Below are 16544 nucleotides of genomic sequence, written 5' to 3'. Positions count from 1 at the left end.
CCTCCCTAGTGCCCATCGTGAGCTCGGTGTCACCTGTGCCCGGGCAACCGTTCGAGGACCTCCACACGCAACGGGTGATCGCTAACGTCCGGGAACGGCAGCGCACGCAGTCCCTAAACGATGCTTTCGCCTCGCTGCGGAAGATCATCCCCACGTTGCCTTCGGACAAACTGAGCAAGATTCAGATCCTCAAACTGGCTTCGAGATACATCGACTTTCTCTACCAGGTTCTCCAGAGCGATGAGATGGATGCCAAGCTGGCCAGCTGTAACTACCTGGCCCACGAAAGGCTGAGCTATGCCTTCTCCGTATGGAGGATGGAGGGTGCTTGGTCCATGTCCGCCACTCACTAGACGTTCACCCGTTCCTGATCCTACCTGCCGACCCTACAGCCCTATACTACCCTCCAGATCGAACCAGCCTCTGAACTCTGAACCTGCATTCTGCCCCAGAGAAAGTGACTCTGATTTTTAAATCTATCGCTGTCTGTCTACTAGCTATGGCTTCAAATTCACCAGCAACAGCCATTTGACTCCTGCTGCCATGACTTGACCCTGCCTAAAGCTGACCTCTGACCTTCCAACACCGACCTTTTTACTTTTTCTCAGAGCAACCCTCCACAGGTATGTCAGTGAAATGTTATAAATGAAATATGGTAGCTGATATGAGCACATGGATCTGGTTTAGTCCAAGTTGTTGATCTGCAAGTTCACGCTTCTCTATCACAAATACGAAAAAATGACTTGCTCATTGATTATGGACTCGTTGGGTTTGTTTTCTTACATAGGCTACATCATAAGATCAGTGTGATAACTGTCTGAGGGAGGATATTTTTACAATGTGCTAGATATTAATGACTTTATTGTCCATTTAATAATTATTTGCAGAAATAATCTGATCTAAATGTTGTACTCAGTTTTAATGGACTAAATGCTAACAATTTCATTTGTCCAAATTTGTCGAGGTATTCAGCAATAGGAATTTGTAACTTCAAACATATGTCAATTGGTTTAAATGGGGAAAAAAATAATAATAATAACGATTTCAACCCCAGGTTAATGGTATGAAAATTAAATGCATAAAAAAACATGCTGTCTCAAGAATTTGTGAGATAATAGCCATTTTGAGAATACAACACAAATGCGAAACTCCTCTTAAGATTCTGGAGTTTCCACTTATACACACTTTAGCAGAAGAACAGATATTATTCATATTCCCATTGACAAATGTATTCATTTCATGTGATCTATGTTTATTGTAAACACTGACTTGTCAAGTTTACCTAAATACGACTCAGCACAACTTCCAGCTTGTGATATTCCGCTGCTGATGTTATCATACGCAGGCCTAGGTGTAGCCTCTTCTTTGGATTTCATAGTATGTATTGCCTTAACCACAAGTACATTTAAATATACTGCACGTAAATATCTTTTCAACAACAAAACAACAACAACAACAAAAAAACAGACGTTTTATAAAGTTATTGTCTGCATAATTTTGTGTTGGTCATGCATATATATACATATTTTTTTCTATATTTATAACTAAATTTATGTATAACTATTTATATGTTAGTAAAGTTAATAACTATGTAATTAATACGTATTTAAAACAAATATGCACTTATTTCACATTTTCCACCGTGATCTCAGTCTGAGAACCAGGGACCATGTGTTGCTGTTAAAGATAACAGGGAACAAAGAAAAATCATTAAAGGAAAAGAAAAGTGAGTGAACAGGAAGCAGGGAAAGGTGGAGAGGACTCTCCTTTAGCCCACGGGTGTAAATCGCCCTCCCTCTGCCCTTCACGGGATCTCGTATCCAGTGTCGTGCAATCAGAGGCGACCGGCCCTAGACATGCAGGAACCTAATGATTGGAAACAGTTGTGGAGTATTACAGAGGTGTGTGTGTGTGTGTGTGTGTGTGTGAGAGATACACACCATACAACACACAAAAATACACACACTAATTCAGTTTGATGATATATATCAGTTTGATGTTAGCATATACGAAGAAGAGGATTTTAGTGAATGTGTGACTTATCAATGGTATTGATTTTTGGGCACTTCGAGAGTTGGGAAATATTTAGCTGGCATCGTGTAGTTTTAGGATGGTGAAATTCCCCTGTAAACGCAACTGAAACAAAGATATTCAGCAACAGGTTAGTTGAGCCCAGGTCCAGACTAAATCTGTACACATTTTTCACATCTCTGCACTGAGTTTGGGAGAAAATGCGCTGTTAGAGTCTCTAGCTGTCATTGTAATCAAATAAACTTAAATACTTAACAAAAGACCAGGCAAGGGATGTGCAGAACTTACCCTGGCACCAATAGAAATGACAGGTATGCAGAGTTTGATGTTTTTTCTGTGAAGCAGTTTCTTACATTCTGCATTTAAATGGAACAAAATTAGTACACACTTAAAAAAAACTCGATGTAACTCTTAAACAGCCAAAATCACAAATAACTAGTGCTGTCAAATGATTAATCGCGATTAATCGCGGCAGCTTTTAGAGCTGAACTCTGTCTGGACAGGCTATTGAAAGCAGGGGCACTTGACGACGGCGTAAGCTGCCTGAAACCGTCGGACTGAAAGAGTTGTTGATGGTCAGCACTTGCCCGAGCGAACACTGCTGTGTGCTGTGATGCTCATGCTTGCTTTTTTAAGTTGGTACCTGGTTTGCAACACTCGCTTATCTCATTCTACCTCACTTTGTCCAAAATAATCTGGTTTAATTCTGACTGTCTTCGTTAGAATTCTATTTTCACTAGTGCTGTCAAACGATTAATCGTGATTAATCGCATCCAAAAATAAAAGTTTTTGTTTGCATAATATATGTATGTGTTCTGTGTATATTTATTATGCATATATGAATACACACACATACAGTATATATTTTGAAAATATTTAGATGTATTTACATGTATATATTTATATTCATATAATTTATATTATATATAAATATATTTAATATATAAACTTATACAAAAGTTTTTTTTAATAAATATATACATGTATGTGTGTGTATTTATTTATACATAATAAATATACACAGTACACAAACATATATTATGAAAAAAAAACTTTTATTTTGAATGCGATTAATCACGATTAATCGGTTGACAGCACTACAAATAACCAAAAAAACTCTTCAAAGACCATTGAAGTTCAACTTTGTACCACTTTTATTAACCAGTTCTGGCAGTTATCATAATCTTCAGGTATAGTTTTTTTAGTCATCCAGTCTTGATTGGCTGATTGGTGAAAAAATGTGTGCTGTTAAAGGAAACAGAGTAACTACGGCTCTTTGTCAGGATTTATTTTGGGTTATGGTTTCTTTGGACTAGTCATATTCACCACATACTGTATTACTTTAGCAATGTCCTTCGTTTATGCGAGATGAGTCAACGTGTTAGCCGGTGCTCATGGGAATGATTCTTTCGCTTTAGGCTGAGATGAGATGCAGATTCCAGCAAACTGATTGAGCAGTTTAAATAAAGCTGTTTATGAAGTAATCCAGATCCAGACATCAAATACGTCCTCTCCTCAATGTTTCATCCAATATGTTTGTCTTTAATCCAAACCCTTACACCTTCACAAATCCATTTTCAAATGGTATGTGGCAAATGCATTTTTTAAATTGCAAAATATTTCCATGTAGTCTTTAAATAATTTTTTCTTTGACCACAAAAGCTATATGTGAACAACCCATGCATATACAAATGACTATATACTGTCCATATAAATGTTTTACTTAGCCATTTTGATTATAAAGCACATTTCTGACATGTTCTTCCCCTTCTGTCCGTCTCAACAGTATCCCACTATCCCAGAGGACATCATGCTTCAACTACAAGCCAACAATCCTTCCCTTTTCTAATGGAGCAATACAACAAAATGCAAAAAAATTACGCTCCACCATCTAAAGGAACTAAGATTGTTCAGATTATTCCACTTGACTCTGAATCAAACTCGGGAAATGACTCTGATTGAGTGGCAGAGTGCTGATTTGTGATCAGCGTTCACTGTCTTTGATTATGTATGGACACGCAGAGGCAGACATTGACTGTCATAAGGACTCTACACTTATAGCTAACCTATACCAGCTAGCCTGATGGAAAAATGCTACGTAGACTCACTATATTCCCTGATATACAGATCTGATCATTTCAGAGTTGTTGCGCTGGTCATTTATGCTGTATATTAGCCAACATTATTGCTTCTGTGACAGTGTAACAATTGTGTCATGGTATATACCACATTCGTCTAAATGTAAAGGTTGTTACGTTTAAAAAAATAATAATAATAAAGCTGTAAGATTAATTCTGCAATATGACTTGGTGATTAGCAAATGCATTAAAGGGTTAGTTCACCCAAAAATTAAAGTTCTGTCATTAATTACTCACCCTCGGGTCGTTCCAAACCTTTAAGACTTTCGTTTATCTTCGGAACACAAATTAAGATATTTTCGATGAAATCCGAGAGCTCTCTGACCCTGCATAGACAGCAACGCAACTACCTTGTTCAAGGCCCAGAAAGGTAGCAAGAGCATCGATAAAATAGTCTATGTGACATCAGTGGTTCAACTTTAATTTTATGAAGCTACAAGAATACTGTTTGTGCGCAAAGAAAACAAAAGTAACGACTTTAAAAATGTTCTTCGACGTCTTCGACGTTCATGAGAGTTCATCGTCTGTATATTCTGGTTTGCATGAGTAAGTCATCCTCTCTGTCGAAATCTTAAGACATGTTCGCGAAGACCGTTTTATGTTTTACGCAGTGTATCCAGGTTCTACGTCAGAACACCGGCTCCTGCGTCAGCAGCTCCACACGCATGCATCATGATTCTCTCGGCGAAGACCGACCCGGAAGAGAATAAATCGTTGAATAAAGTCATTATTTTTGTTTTCTTTGCACACAAATTTTTTTTTTTCGTAACTTCATGAAATTAAGGTTGAACCACTGATGTCACATGGGCTATTTTAATGATGTCTTTACTACCTTTCTGGGCCTTGAACGTGTCAGTTGCGTTGCTGTCGATGAGAGGGTCAGAAAGCTCTCGGATTTCATCAAAAATATCTTAAATTGTGTTCCGAAGATGAACGAAGGTCTTACGGGTTTGGAACGACATGAGGGCGAGAATTTTCATTTTTGGGTGAACTATCACTTTAAGTTATGAGTTATGAGAGGTACTTTAAAACAAGTATGTTTATGCCTTTTAGTGCAATAAAAAAACATTTGAAGAAAAATAAATCGTTTAACAAATTAGAAATGTAAAAAACCCAGAAATGGATCTAAAAAGATTTAAGGGATAGATCAAGGCGTTCTTGTTCTGCTCGTACGAGTTCTTTAGAATCCAGACACCGCAAATTAGTTAATTAGAATAAAATGTCAGCTCAACTTGGTCTGCACATAAACTTGGCATTATCCTTTTTAGTTTGAGGCTTCAATAAATATATGTCTGGTTGGCAAGAAATAAGACAGACCGCCTCGCCACAAGAGTGCCACGTTCTGCTGTTTACTACGTGTAATTAGGTAAAGCAATTACAAGACGTATGTTTGAATCGAAGTGCAAAACACACGGCCATAGTGGCCCAAACTAAAGCAGAAGCCTAAACATGTTAGAATAAAACAGAAGAAGCCAGTGACCAGATGAACCAGTATTGGCGATCTAGTGGCTTCAGGCCACTCATTAATCAAGTATTTCAGATTTCTTTGATTGTGTGCATGTGCAATATTTAATTGTACTGATTCTGCTTCAACAGATGCATGAAACACCTTTGAAAATGTATCATGGCACCATAATGTTAAACATAAAATATGGCATCTTTAAACAGTATGAGATGCTTTTAGAGTAAGCTTTTTTATTTTGAAGAATTTAGTGGCTTTTCCCAAGTTTTACAAGTTAGTAATAACAACAGCAGCAGCTGTGTTTTGGTGGAAAATGCAGGCATTGTAGTCATTTCTAGCAGGGACTATAGTTATCTTATATTTTTCTAACAGCATTGCTATGCTAAAATAAAAACAGCATGCTGTAGATCCGAGTGAATGTTTCTCAATTAATAGAAAACAAATGGACGTGCGCGAATGGATTTGATTTCTTTCAGCTCGCTGGTATTTTATGTTCAGACATTTTAAGCAGTAGAGTGTACACATAAAAATGACAAAGCTGAATGAAATTCAGGCAAACAAAAAAATGCTTTTCTTTTTAATTAGGAAGATAGAAACAGTACAAAATAGACATTCTTTTCTATACACAGAGAAATGAAAGAAACGGGAAATAAACAAGGAAGATTGGAAAACATCATTTCTGTTATGCTTTGTTAAACAGATCCAGTTAGTGGGGTCGACAGGGAAAGTACTTCAAGGCACGTAGGTGAAGTCTTTTGGTCGTAGGAAACTATTTACATTGTCCATAAAAGAAGGCAAAAGGGAATAAATGACAGAAGAATTAAGACGACGCTGGTTTGCTTTTACACGAGCGATGACGACAGCGCACGCTCTCCGTTTGACTTCATAAAGAGTTCGGAGAGACGAGAGAATACAAGCGCTTTGAGAGGTATATCAAAACAGTACAAATGCACAAAGCTATTGTAAAAATACACCACTAAAATAGAACTGTATGTAAGACGCATATCAGTGTCCAAACTGCAACGGAATGTCAAAAATCTGTTTTTAGCCACAGTCCCAACGAAACCGTCACTAAGTGCTGTCGATCTGTCGCTAACCAAGTCGTTTTCAATTTGTCTGAAGATGAACAGGCATGTTTTGTTGATGGTGAAATGCAAGTGCACTGTTTGAAGTACTATAAATACGCAGCAAGACCGCCGCTAGTTCTGAGCGATTAGCTATGACTTCATTAATGAGTGAACGTCTGCATCTGCTCTATTTTACAACAGTCTTCACGGGGGTCTGATGGGCAAAGGCTACCCAGGGTCTTCATGAAACCTCACAAAACGTCGATAAATGGATGGTGCTATTTACATGGAATCATACAAACGTAGAACTAGCCACAGTGGTTTGGTACAAGGCAAGAAAGGGATGAATTAAAGACTTGTTGGTCGGGCAGGTGCTGGGCACTTGTATCTGCAGCATTACAGAAAAATCGCACAAGGAATGTTTGCAATAACAGCAATTTGCCAGGTCACGATTGTTTCTTGTAGTGAACGCGGGAAAGCATGTTACCGTGTGAATTTGGTTGTGAATGCAGAGGTAAAGGGTTGTGCAGGGTAACACAAACTCAAAAACATGAGATTTGGTCAATGAATATCAATACAAATCCGAAACGCGAAAGCGAGCCGTCGGGGCGTACATTAAGCCAAAAGCACAACGCAAAAGTCAAACAAGCACCATGAACTGTGCTACTAGTGAAATGTAATGTCCCGACCGGTGACCATCCAGCATGTGGTACAGCATTATTTCCAGCGCATTATTTTTGGCTGTTTGGCCCATCAGGATTACGCAACTAGACAGATTTTGGTTTAGAAATGATACGGTTTTTGAAACCGACCATGCTGATGAGTAGCACAGTATTTAACGAGGTCTGTCCGTTTTGGTGTGATATTAATTTTGGTTTATTGATGATGGCGTAAATGTGAATCCCAGTGGATGCAGAGGTAAAGGGTTGTGCAGGGTAACACAAACTCAAAAACATGAGATTTGGTCAATGAATATCAATACAAATCCGAAACGCGAAAGCGAGCCGTCGGGGCGTACATTAAGCCAAAAGCTCAACGCAAAAGTCAAACAAGCACCATGAACTGTGCTACTAGTGAAATGTAATGTCCCGACCGGTGACCATCCAGCATGTGGTACAGCATTATTTCCAGCACATTATTTTTGGCTGTTTGGCCCATCAGGATTACGCAACTAGACAGATTTTGGTTTAGAAATGATACGGTTTTTGAAACCGAACATGCTGATGAGTGGCACAGTATTTAACGAGGTCTGTCCATTTTGGTGTGATATTAATTTTGGTTTATTGATGATGGCGTAAATGTGAATCCCAGTGGCTGAGAGACATTTAATATCACCATAAACTTCATCCACACAACTGGTGTGAATTAGACATCTATGTGCAGGCTGTGGAAAACAGAACGAAAAAAAACTCCAGTAAGTGCGCAGCAATGAAAGAAAATCATTAACTGCGCACCAACTTGAGACATGTCTTCTCCACAGGTTAACAGGCTGGTCATGTCCCTCGTCCAAAACAACAAAGATCCGTGAAGACTACAGACAATTGTGTTATAAAAGAATTTCACACGCTGCTATTAAAGTGGCCGCGAGAGCCCATTCAAATGTCGTTTTGCGCTTTTGCTTGTGGTCAGTCGAGGTTTGATTGTGAGTACAGAACAGATAAAAGATATGACTGATAGATACACACGCACACACATATAGACATCATATTCAAATTAGTTTGGTCTAAAAAGAGACTGAGCTACTTTGCGTTACAGTTAGTCTAGGGAAAGCTTAAGCACTTCCTGTGTCCACGATATTAACTGTACAGTGGTCATAAGGATGCGATGTGTGCACAGAAATATGGGCATATATGTGTGTTTTTTTGGGTGGGTGGGTGTGTGCAATAAACTTGCTCATAGCTGGTTTGTCCCTCGGGCCTTTAAAAACATGAGGCGTTAAATCAGATACACAAAATCAGTACAAATAAGTATTTCGAAGTATTCAAGTTTACAGCCTTCATGCTGGGAATGCAGGTAGAATGTAACTGAACTTGACAAGAATGCAACTGTTTTTTGCTTCACTTTGAAAAAAAAAAAATGAACGTTAAGCGTAAAACTAGATAAAGAATTAGATCTTTCTTTTCCCAGAGGTTTGGAAAATTTCACGGTTCACATTATGGAATGCACAGTGCAAAAAAAAAAAATACGATTGATAAAACCCACAGTTGTCGAGATCGTTTTCTTCTTTTTCTTCTTCTTTAGTGGTTAAATTGGTTAATAGTAATGACATCATAGAGTGAAGCCACTTTGTGGTTGCCAGGTGCAAGGAAACCCCTCATTTTCTCCCAGCACAGTCCGCAAGTGGGCTGCCTTTAAAAAAGGTTAAATAATCCTCAACCGTTCCTGCAACTCTGCTTTCGCATCTCCAGCTAAAGTAAATAGTCTCTTTTGAGGCACCGGAGGTGAATATTTGAGCGACTGGAGTCCTTCAGCGCATTCTTTTAGTGAATGTTAAAAACACACTCCAGCAAAGAAAGAAAATCATTAACTGCGCACCAACTTGAGACATGTCTTCTCCACAGGTTAACAGGCTGGTCATGTCCCTCGTCCAAAACAACAAAGATCCGTGAAGACTACAGACAATTGTGTTATAAAAGAATTTCACACGCTGCTATTAAAGTGGCCGCGAGAGCCCATTCAAATGTCGTTTTGCGCTTTTGCTTGTGGTCAGTCGAGGTTTGATTGTGAGTACAGAACAGATAAAAGATATGACTGATAGATACACACGCACACACATATAGACATCATATTCAAATTAGTTTGGTCTAAAAAGAGACTGAGCTACTTTGCGTTACAGTTAGTCTAGGGAAAGCTTAAGCACTTCCTGTGTCCACGATATTAACTGTACAGTGGTCATAAGGATGCGATGTGTGCACAGAAATATGGGCATATATGTGTGTTTTTTTGGGTGGGTGGGTGTGTGCAATAAACTTGCTCATAGCTGGTTTGTCCCTCGGGCCTTTAAAAACATGAGGCGTTAAATCAGATACACAAAATCAGTACAAATAAGTATTTCGAAGTATTCAAGTTTACAGCCTTCATGCTTGGAATGCAGGTAGAATGTAACTGAACTTGACAAGAATGCAACTGTTTTTTGCTTCACTTTGAAAAAAAAAAAAAGAACGTTAAGCGTAAAACTAGATAAAGAATTAGATCTTTCTTTTCCCAGAGGTTTGGAAAATTTCACGGTTCACATTATGGAATGCACAGTGCAAAAAAAAAAAATACGATTGATAAAACCCACAGTTGTCGAGATCGTTTTCTTCTTTTTCTTCTTCTTTAGTGGTTAAATTGGTTAATAGTAATGACATCACATATCAACTTGTGGAAAATGGGCATCCGATGACCCCTTTAATACAAATATTTTAATAGTTTTAGTTAACAATAATAACCTTGGTCACACTGAAAATTACAGAAGAAATTATGTACAAAACAGAACAGGATTGAGCACTATAGAGTAGTGGCAAATAGTATGAATTGCATTTAGCACAATTTCTTCATCAAATCTCACCTTTTGTTGGTCAAGACCCCCACGGAGAGGGACGCCATCGCATTCACTGTGTCCGTTTCCTCACAGTCTTTCCTCTGGGCACCCAGAAACGACATCCCCACTGTGCCCATCAGCGGCTTCAGTGACGACCAATACTGACCTGAGACAGAAATCTCAGAATTAACAGACAGGACTAAATTGTGACATAATTTACCATTCCTTATGTCATTCCAAACCTGCATGACTTTCTATCTGAAATGAATAACAAAAATAGATATTTAGCAGAATGTCAAAGCTGCTCATTTCCATAAAATGAAAATATAAAAAAAGCAATTGCAAAATACTGCATACAACTTGTGTGCTGTATTCTGAAGCCTTTATGTGAAGAATATGGATAGTACTCTCAAAAAAGACAATTCTGTCATTATTTTCTCATATTAATGTCGTTCCAAACCTATAAGATGTTTGGAAACCCAAACTAAAACATTTTTAATGAAACCTGAGAGATTTCTGTCCCTCCATTGAAATCCACGTAACCAGACCTTTGACGTGTTCAAAAGTTCATAAAGACATTGTAAAAGTAATCCTTAAGCCAAGTCTTCTGGATCACTTTTTAAGCTGAACAGACTTAATTTAGGCTTTTCTTCACATATAAACATTGTTCAATGCACACACATAGAGCGCATCAAATATGGTAAACAGAAGCTCAAACGTGCTAGCTTGATGTGCAAGAGCCAATGAGGTTTCCATGTTGTTGGAGAAGAACTATAGCAGAGGGAAAGATAATGGTGACTTTTTGGTCAGATATTGTATGAACTCATACGGACTACATTTAAAATAATGATAAAAATAAACCATGTGCTTATTGGACCTCAACTGTATGAATCATTGTAAACTTTTGTGGTCAGGAAAAAGCAGCTTGGACATTCTGCATTTCTTTTTGTGTTCAACTGAAGAAACAAAGTCATACAGGTTTTAAAATGTCAATTACAAGTCTAACCAACAACAATGTTGAAAACTGTAAATAGATGCCTGTCAGTAGCACACAGAAAGCATGAGAGAGGTAGTGTACGCCATGTAGTGCATCCCATACCATTGTTTTTATAGGAATATTTTGACTCAGCAGGAACCATGTGGTGAAACAACGATGATCATGATTATAATTAATTACAACAAATGTGTGCTACCAGGAAGCCAGTGCATTTCAGGATAATTATAGGCAGACTGGGACGAGAGGAGCGCGAGACACTCACTCTGTATTTGTAGCACTCTCTGGAGTGAAAGCACTCCGTTGGCATTGGGCGTCTGGAGGAGAGTCGACTCGGGAAGAGGCTCCTAAGAGAAAACGAGATGAAAAAGGGGGTTTTGTTTTTCCTTTAAAACAAAGAGCACGTCATATGAGACTTTGCCAGAAAAGTCATGTTAACACCCTTACATAACAACAGTGCTGATTATTTGTTACCAGCAATGGTATAACAGGCTTATAAAGCTATAATAAATGAATTCTTGTGATGGTGTTTGCTTCTGCATGAAATCTGACCTCCAGTCCCAGCAGAGCGCTGACACAGGCCTCAGAAGCATCACATATGGCTGTGAGGTCGTGACCTCCCTCTAATGCTAGAACCACGCGTCCTCCTGCTAACGCCATCAACTGCCGAGTCAAAAAGCCGAAACCTGCGGAGAGACCAATGACAACATTAGCGTCACAGTACATTTTCTGAGACTGCTTACAAATGTATATAAATCAAATTCAATTTGAAGCTGTTTATAAGAGTTTATATTTCATACGCAAGATAATATTTCAAGAAATATCCTACATTTAGCTGTGACTTTGTATCCTCCCAAAGGAGCAGGGTGTCCTTCTGCAGCGTCAAACCCTGAAGAGACCAACACGACGTCTGGGGAAAACTCCTGAGCAATGGGCATCACCACTGTCCTAAACATCAGAACAATGCATAAAAAAAACATTTGGTTAATGTTATATCTGCACTTATAAGACTGCATTTTCTTTCAAAATCTTTATGCACAATTTTAAACCATACTTAAATGGCTGGTTAATAGCTATCATTTCCTCATACTCATGTCATTCCAAACCCAAATGACCTTCTTACTTCCATGGAATAAGGAAATTTAGATTATTATTTATAGATCATCTTCACCCGTTAACCACTGCACCTGGATCCCTAGTGAGTTGAACTCGAAAAATGAATCGTATCATTCGGACTGCTGTTATGAACGTGAATCATCCGATTCATCAAAACAATCCAACTCACGAGAATGATTCGTTCTTACTTCTCTGTTGATCTCGCCAACCAAAGCCGCGGCAGATGTCAAGATTGTCAGTTAATAACAAATTCAGTTTTAGTCCATTTCTGGCTTCAGAATATAGTGAGTCACATGAACTGCATTTATGATACTTTATGGTGCTTTTGGGTCTTTTTTGAAGCTTGAAAATTCATTGCAATTACATGAAAAAACAACCAAAATACATTCCCTAAAACAACTCCTCTTGTGTTCCACAAAATAAAGTCACGGGGCACAGTAAATTAATTGTCATTTTAATTTTTTAACAACGTCGTTTGCACTGCGCTCTTGCGTTACTTGATCTTTTTATTTTGGTGCGTCAATCTGTTGAGTTACTTAGTATAGGAAATTATGATCCGCACTCACGAGAACATACAAGCCAATCCGTCATACTTATGCAAGGAATTTGATTTAATTTATTCAAAAAATCAGTGGTGTCTTTTAAATAGGATGGCAGTTTTTTCACTATCGGTTGAATCAAAGAATCAAGAAATTTAGATAAGGTTTCTGTCAATGACCCATTCCCTGAGACAATTGGTCGCATTGGAGGATCTTCTAACGATTTATGAATTTTAGGTAAAGTGTATAACACCGGAATCCTAGGATATTCATTTTTTAAATATTTTAATTCTTGTTCATTAATCCATTTCCTGTCTAATCCTATTTGTAAAACTTGGTCAATTTGTTTTTTATAGGACTCAGTCGGGTTAAATACAAGTTTCTTATAAAATGTCTCATCATGTAACATCCCTTTTATTTTCTCAACGTATGTATTAGTATTCATAACCACTATCCCTCCACCTTTATCTGCTCGTTGAATAGTCAATGTCGGATCATTTATTAATGCTGATAAAGCTTCTCTTTGCACTCTTGTTAAATTCCTTTTCTTGTACAATTCATCACTAGGTTCTTGTAATAATTTTTCCACATCATTTTCTACAAGTCTACAGAAAGTATTCACTGAATGATTATGAACTACTGGTGTGAAAGTACTTTTAGGTTTAAATTGTTGTACATATGGAGTTACATTCGCATTCGAATTAAAAAAACTTCTCAATTTCACATTTCTAAAAAACTTAAACAATTCAACTTTGACCATAAAGGGATTTGAGACATTGTATGGTACAAATGATAACCCTTTACTTAATACTATAGTTTGTTCAATGGATAATTCTTTGTCCGATAAATTAAATACAATATTGTCTTGTTCATTTGAAATAGTACATTCGGATGAAGTTACCTACCGAAGTCCTTTTTAATTTTTCACACTTTATTTTAAGGTTCATTTCTCGCCATTAACAAACCATTAACTATGAATTTTGCCTCAATAAACTCCTAATTTGCTGCTTATTAATAGTTAGTAAGGTGGTTGTTACGTTTAGTTATTGGGTAGAGTTAGAGATGTAGAATATGCTCATGCAGAATATGTGCTTTATACTGATAAACAGCCAATATGTTAATAATAGGCATGCTAATAAGCAACTAGTTAATAGTAAATTTACTATACTAAAGTGTTACCAATTTTTCCATGAACTATTCTTTTAAGGGGTCTTCTGAGGCAACTCAAATATTTATTATGAAGCAAATACTTATTATATATTTTTTATGAATGCTGGTATTATAAAATACACTAATAATAAATATTTACATTTTCTATTAACAATACTCGGACAAAACTATTTATCTTTAATTAGTAGATTTTTTAAGAAGTCGATTTTGGAAAAATTGCTGTTAAATAGTTTCAGATAGATTGTTTTGTCAGTTTAACATCAGTTCTGATCAAAGCCTTTCCAAAAATGTGGAAAAACTTGGCCAGATGACTCGAAGAAGAAAAAGTCTAGTGACGTTCCTCTTATATTTGACAAATTTTTAAAAAATTAAGCTGGTCGAAGCACAGTGTGACAATCCCAGTGACTAAAGTGTTTGAATTAGGTTCTGTTAATAACCGTCTCTCGCTCTCTCTTCCTTCCTCTTTTTCCTCGTCTCCCTCTTTCTTGCGCTTGGAGGACGCCTGCCCTGCCAGCGATTTCGCCTCTTGAGCGCATCACCGGCGAGTTCAAAGCGACCGCCGCTGCATCTGGTTCCCATTTGGACCTTGTCGTTCTCCTCACGTCACTGACAGCCCGCCATCTGGGAGCCATTTGCCTTAATTACCCAGGATCCTCCACTACTCCCCCCCTCTCCGCCTACCCTCACCGTTGTAACCAACTCCGCCTCCCCTTTAGACCAATAAAACTACCCACGCTCCCCTGTGTGGAGAGGAACCGTTTTAGTTTGGGTGGAGGGAAAGAGAGAGAGCGCAGCATTTATTAAAGACCAATAAAAGGACGAGAAAGAGTGTACAAGACACAGGAAGTCAAAGAGACACAGGCTGGTTAGAGGCAGAACATTCCCAAAACGTTCAGTCCTGAGAGATCTTAAAGGTCTTTTTAGACGCCCACCCACTTTCACACAGGGATCCTGGTTAGCGTGTGGTTAACAATGCCTCCCTGGACCGAAACCAAAATCCCGAAGCAGGCTTCCTTCAAAAAATGCTAAAAACGTTTAATAAAACCACCCACCGGCGGCATGTGGAAGTGGCCAAGCTTGAGTTTGATCCCAACACAATGAAAAAGCTGGGAATCATTTGAAGCCCTGCAAGCGTTTCAGACTACAATAAACACCTTGACTGATGCAGGTTGGCAGACGGCGGAGGGGGAAGTCCAACTTAAAAGAGTGATCACAATATGATCGGGCGTCCAATTCCTGACAAAATCCCAAAGGTCTCAGTGCAAACACTAGTGCACAAGAACGCAGGAGAGAAACCAATGCAATAATGAAGGACGCCCATATGAAGAAGACCAGGTTCTTTGGCGAAACATGATGGAAGGTCAAATGCTTCTTCCTGAACTCTGACCTGATGATAATCGGGCCATGTAAGGACTTTACAAGACATATAAAGTGCATTGTGGTGGGGTTGTGGTTCAACATCTGGACCACGGAAGATCCTTGAATAGAAGGGTTGCTGGGTCTGCTAACACCATTGTGTCCTTGACACAACACTTAACACCAGCTTACTCCCAAGACAGCGTTTTCGGTTATCGTTGCGTGTACGAAATACTAGCACAACCACAGACCATAAGGATTAATGCTAAATTATTATGTTTGCGAAATGAGGTGTGGAAACTAACAAGACCATAACAGATATGCAGAATGTTTTATTAGAAACACTGAAACCAAAATTAAAGTTTGCATTTAGCCAAAAACCTAAACTGAAATTAAAGTTTGGGTAATAAAATGTGAGCAATTGGGTAATTAATCTTGGTATGCTGCTCAGGGCGTTATTTCCTCAGGTGAAGAAATATTTCCTAAATCAAACCAGTTGCATGAACTGCTTAGACTAGTTAAAATTAAAGGGATAGTTCACCTTCATTCGCTGGTCCCCATTGGGGGGAAAACACTATGCAAGTCAATGGGGACTAGCAACTGAAGGTGAACTATCCCTTTAAAGTTATAGTTCACCCAAAAATGAACCAAACAGTTGTTGGTCCCGTTGACTTCCATAGTAGGGAAAGAAATACTATGGGGACCATCAACTGTTTGATTACCAGCGTTGTTCAAAATACATTCTTTTGTGTTCAACATAAGAAACTCATACAGGTTTGGAGCGACATGGATGAACTATCCCTTTTATAGGCCTGTTCATCCCAAGAATAATAACTACAAAGATAACTAAAATTATATTAGTGTCTAGACCAGGGTTGGGCAAACTGCCTCAAATTTCAAAGGTAAAATGCATAGTAAACAAAACCTTTTTGCCAAATGCATGACAGAAATGTTTGCACTGAACTGTGGGTTCTTAGGGTTTCCGCGGGTCCTCAGTTTAATTGTTTAAATTTAAGGCCATGAAAACTCTTAAATGGTACAAAAAGTCTTAATTATAAATGGTCTTAAATTTGGGGACGGAAAGACAAGAATTGCTTAATATTAGGGCTGCACGATAAATCGAAATGGAATCGAGATCGCGATTCGAC

The 16544-nt window shown here is 38.2% G+C and overlaps 2 protein-coding genes across 2 annotated transcripts in view; one reads left to right on the top strand and one right to left on the bottom strand.

Annotated features, from left to right (window-relative positions):
* LOC107709223 (twist-related protein 2-like) overlaps window positions 1–4349 on the top strand; it is an 8593-nt gene extending 4244 nt beyond the window's left edge. The window contains exons 3-4 of the mRNA XM_016513660.1: window positions 6–623; window positions 3818–4349. Coding sequence (XP_016369146.1) covers window positions 6–353 — 348 coding nt within the window. The 3' untranslated portion in view covers window positions 354–623; window positions 3818–4349. The remainder of the gene's footprint in view (window positions 1–5; window positions 624–3817) is intronic.
* Window positions 4350–10111: 5762 nt separating this feature from the next.
* The window catches only part of hdac7a (histone deacetylase 7a), a 95994-nt gene continuing 89561 nt past the window's right edge, over window positions 10112–16544 (bottom strand). The window contains exons 23-27 of the mRNA XM_016513659.1: window positions 12045–12163; window positions 11768–11901; window positions 11481–11562; window positions 10249–10387; window positions 10112–10139 (exon numbers count right to left, since the gene is read on the bottom strand). Of these exons, the coding sequence (XP_016369145.1) occupies window positions 10112–10139; window positions 10249–10387; window positions 11481–11562; window positions 11768–11901; window positions 12045–12163 (502 nt within the window). The remainder of the gene's footprint in view (window positions 10140–10248; window positions 10388–11480; window positions 11563–11767; window positions 11902–12044; window positions 12164–16544) is intronic.

The sequence above is a fragment of the Sinocyclocheilus rhinocerous genome, unplaced genomic scaffold, assembly GCF_001515625.1.
Source record: "Sinocyclocheilus rhinocerous isolate Xijiao unplaced genomic scaffold, SAMN03320098_v1.1 scaffold776, whole genome shotgun sequence".
NCBI classification, from domain to species: Eukaryota; Metazoa; Chordata; class Actinopteri; order Cypriniformes; family Cyprinidae; genus Sinocyclocheilus; species Sinocyclocheilus rhinocerous.
Note: the sequence above shows the minus strand (reverse complement) of the source record. Positions and strands in the feature narration are given on the sequence as shown.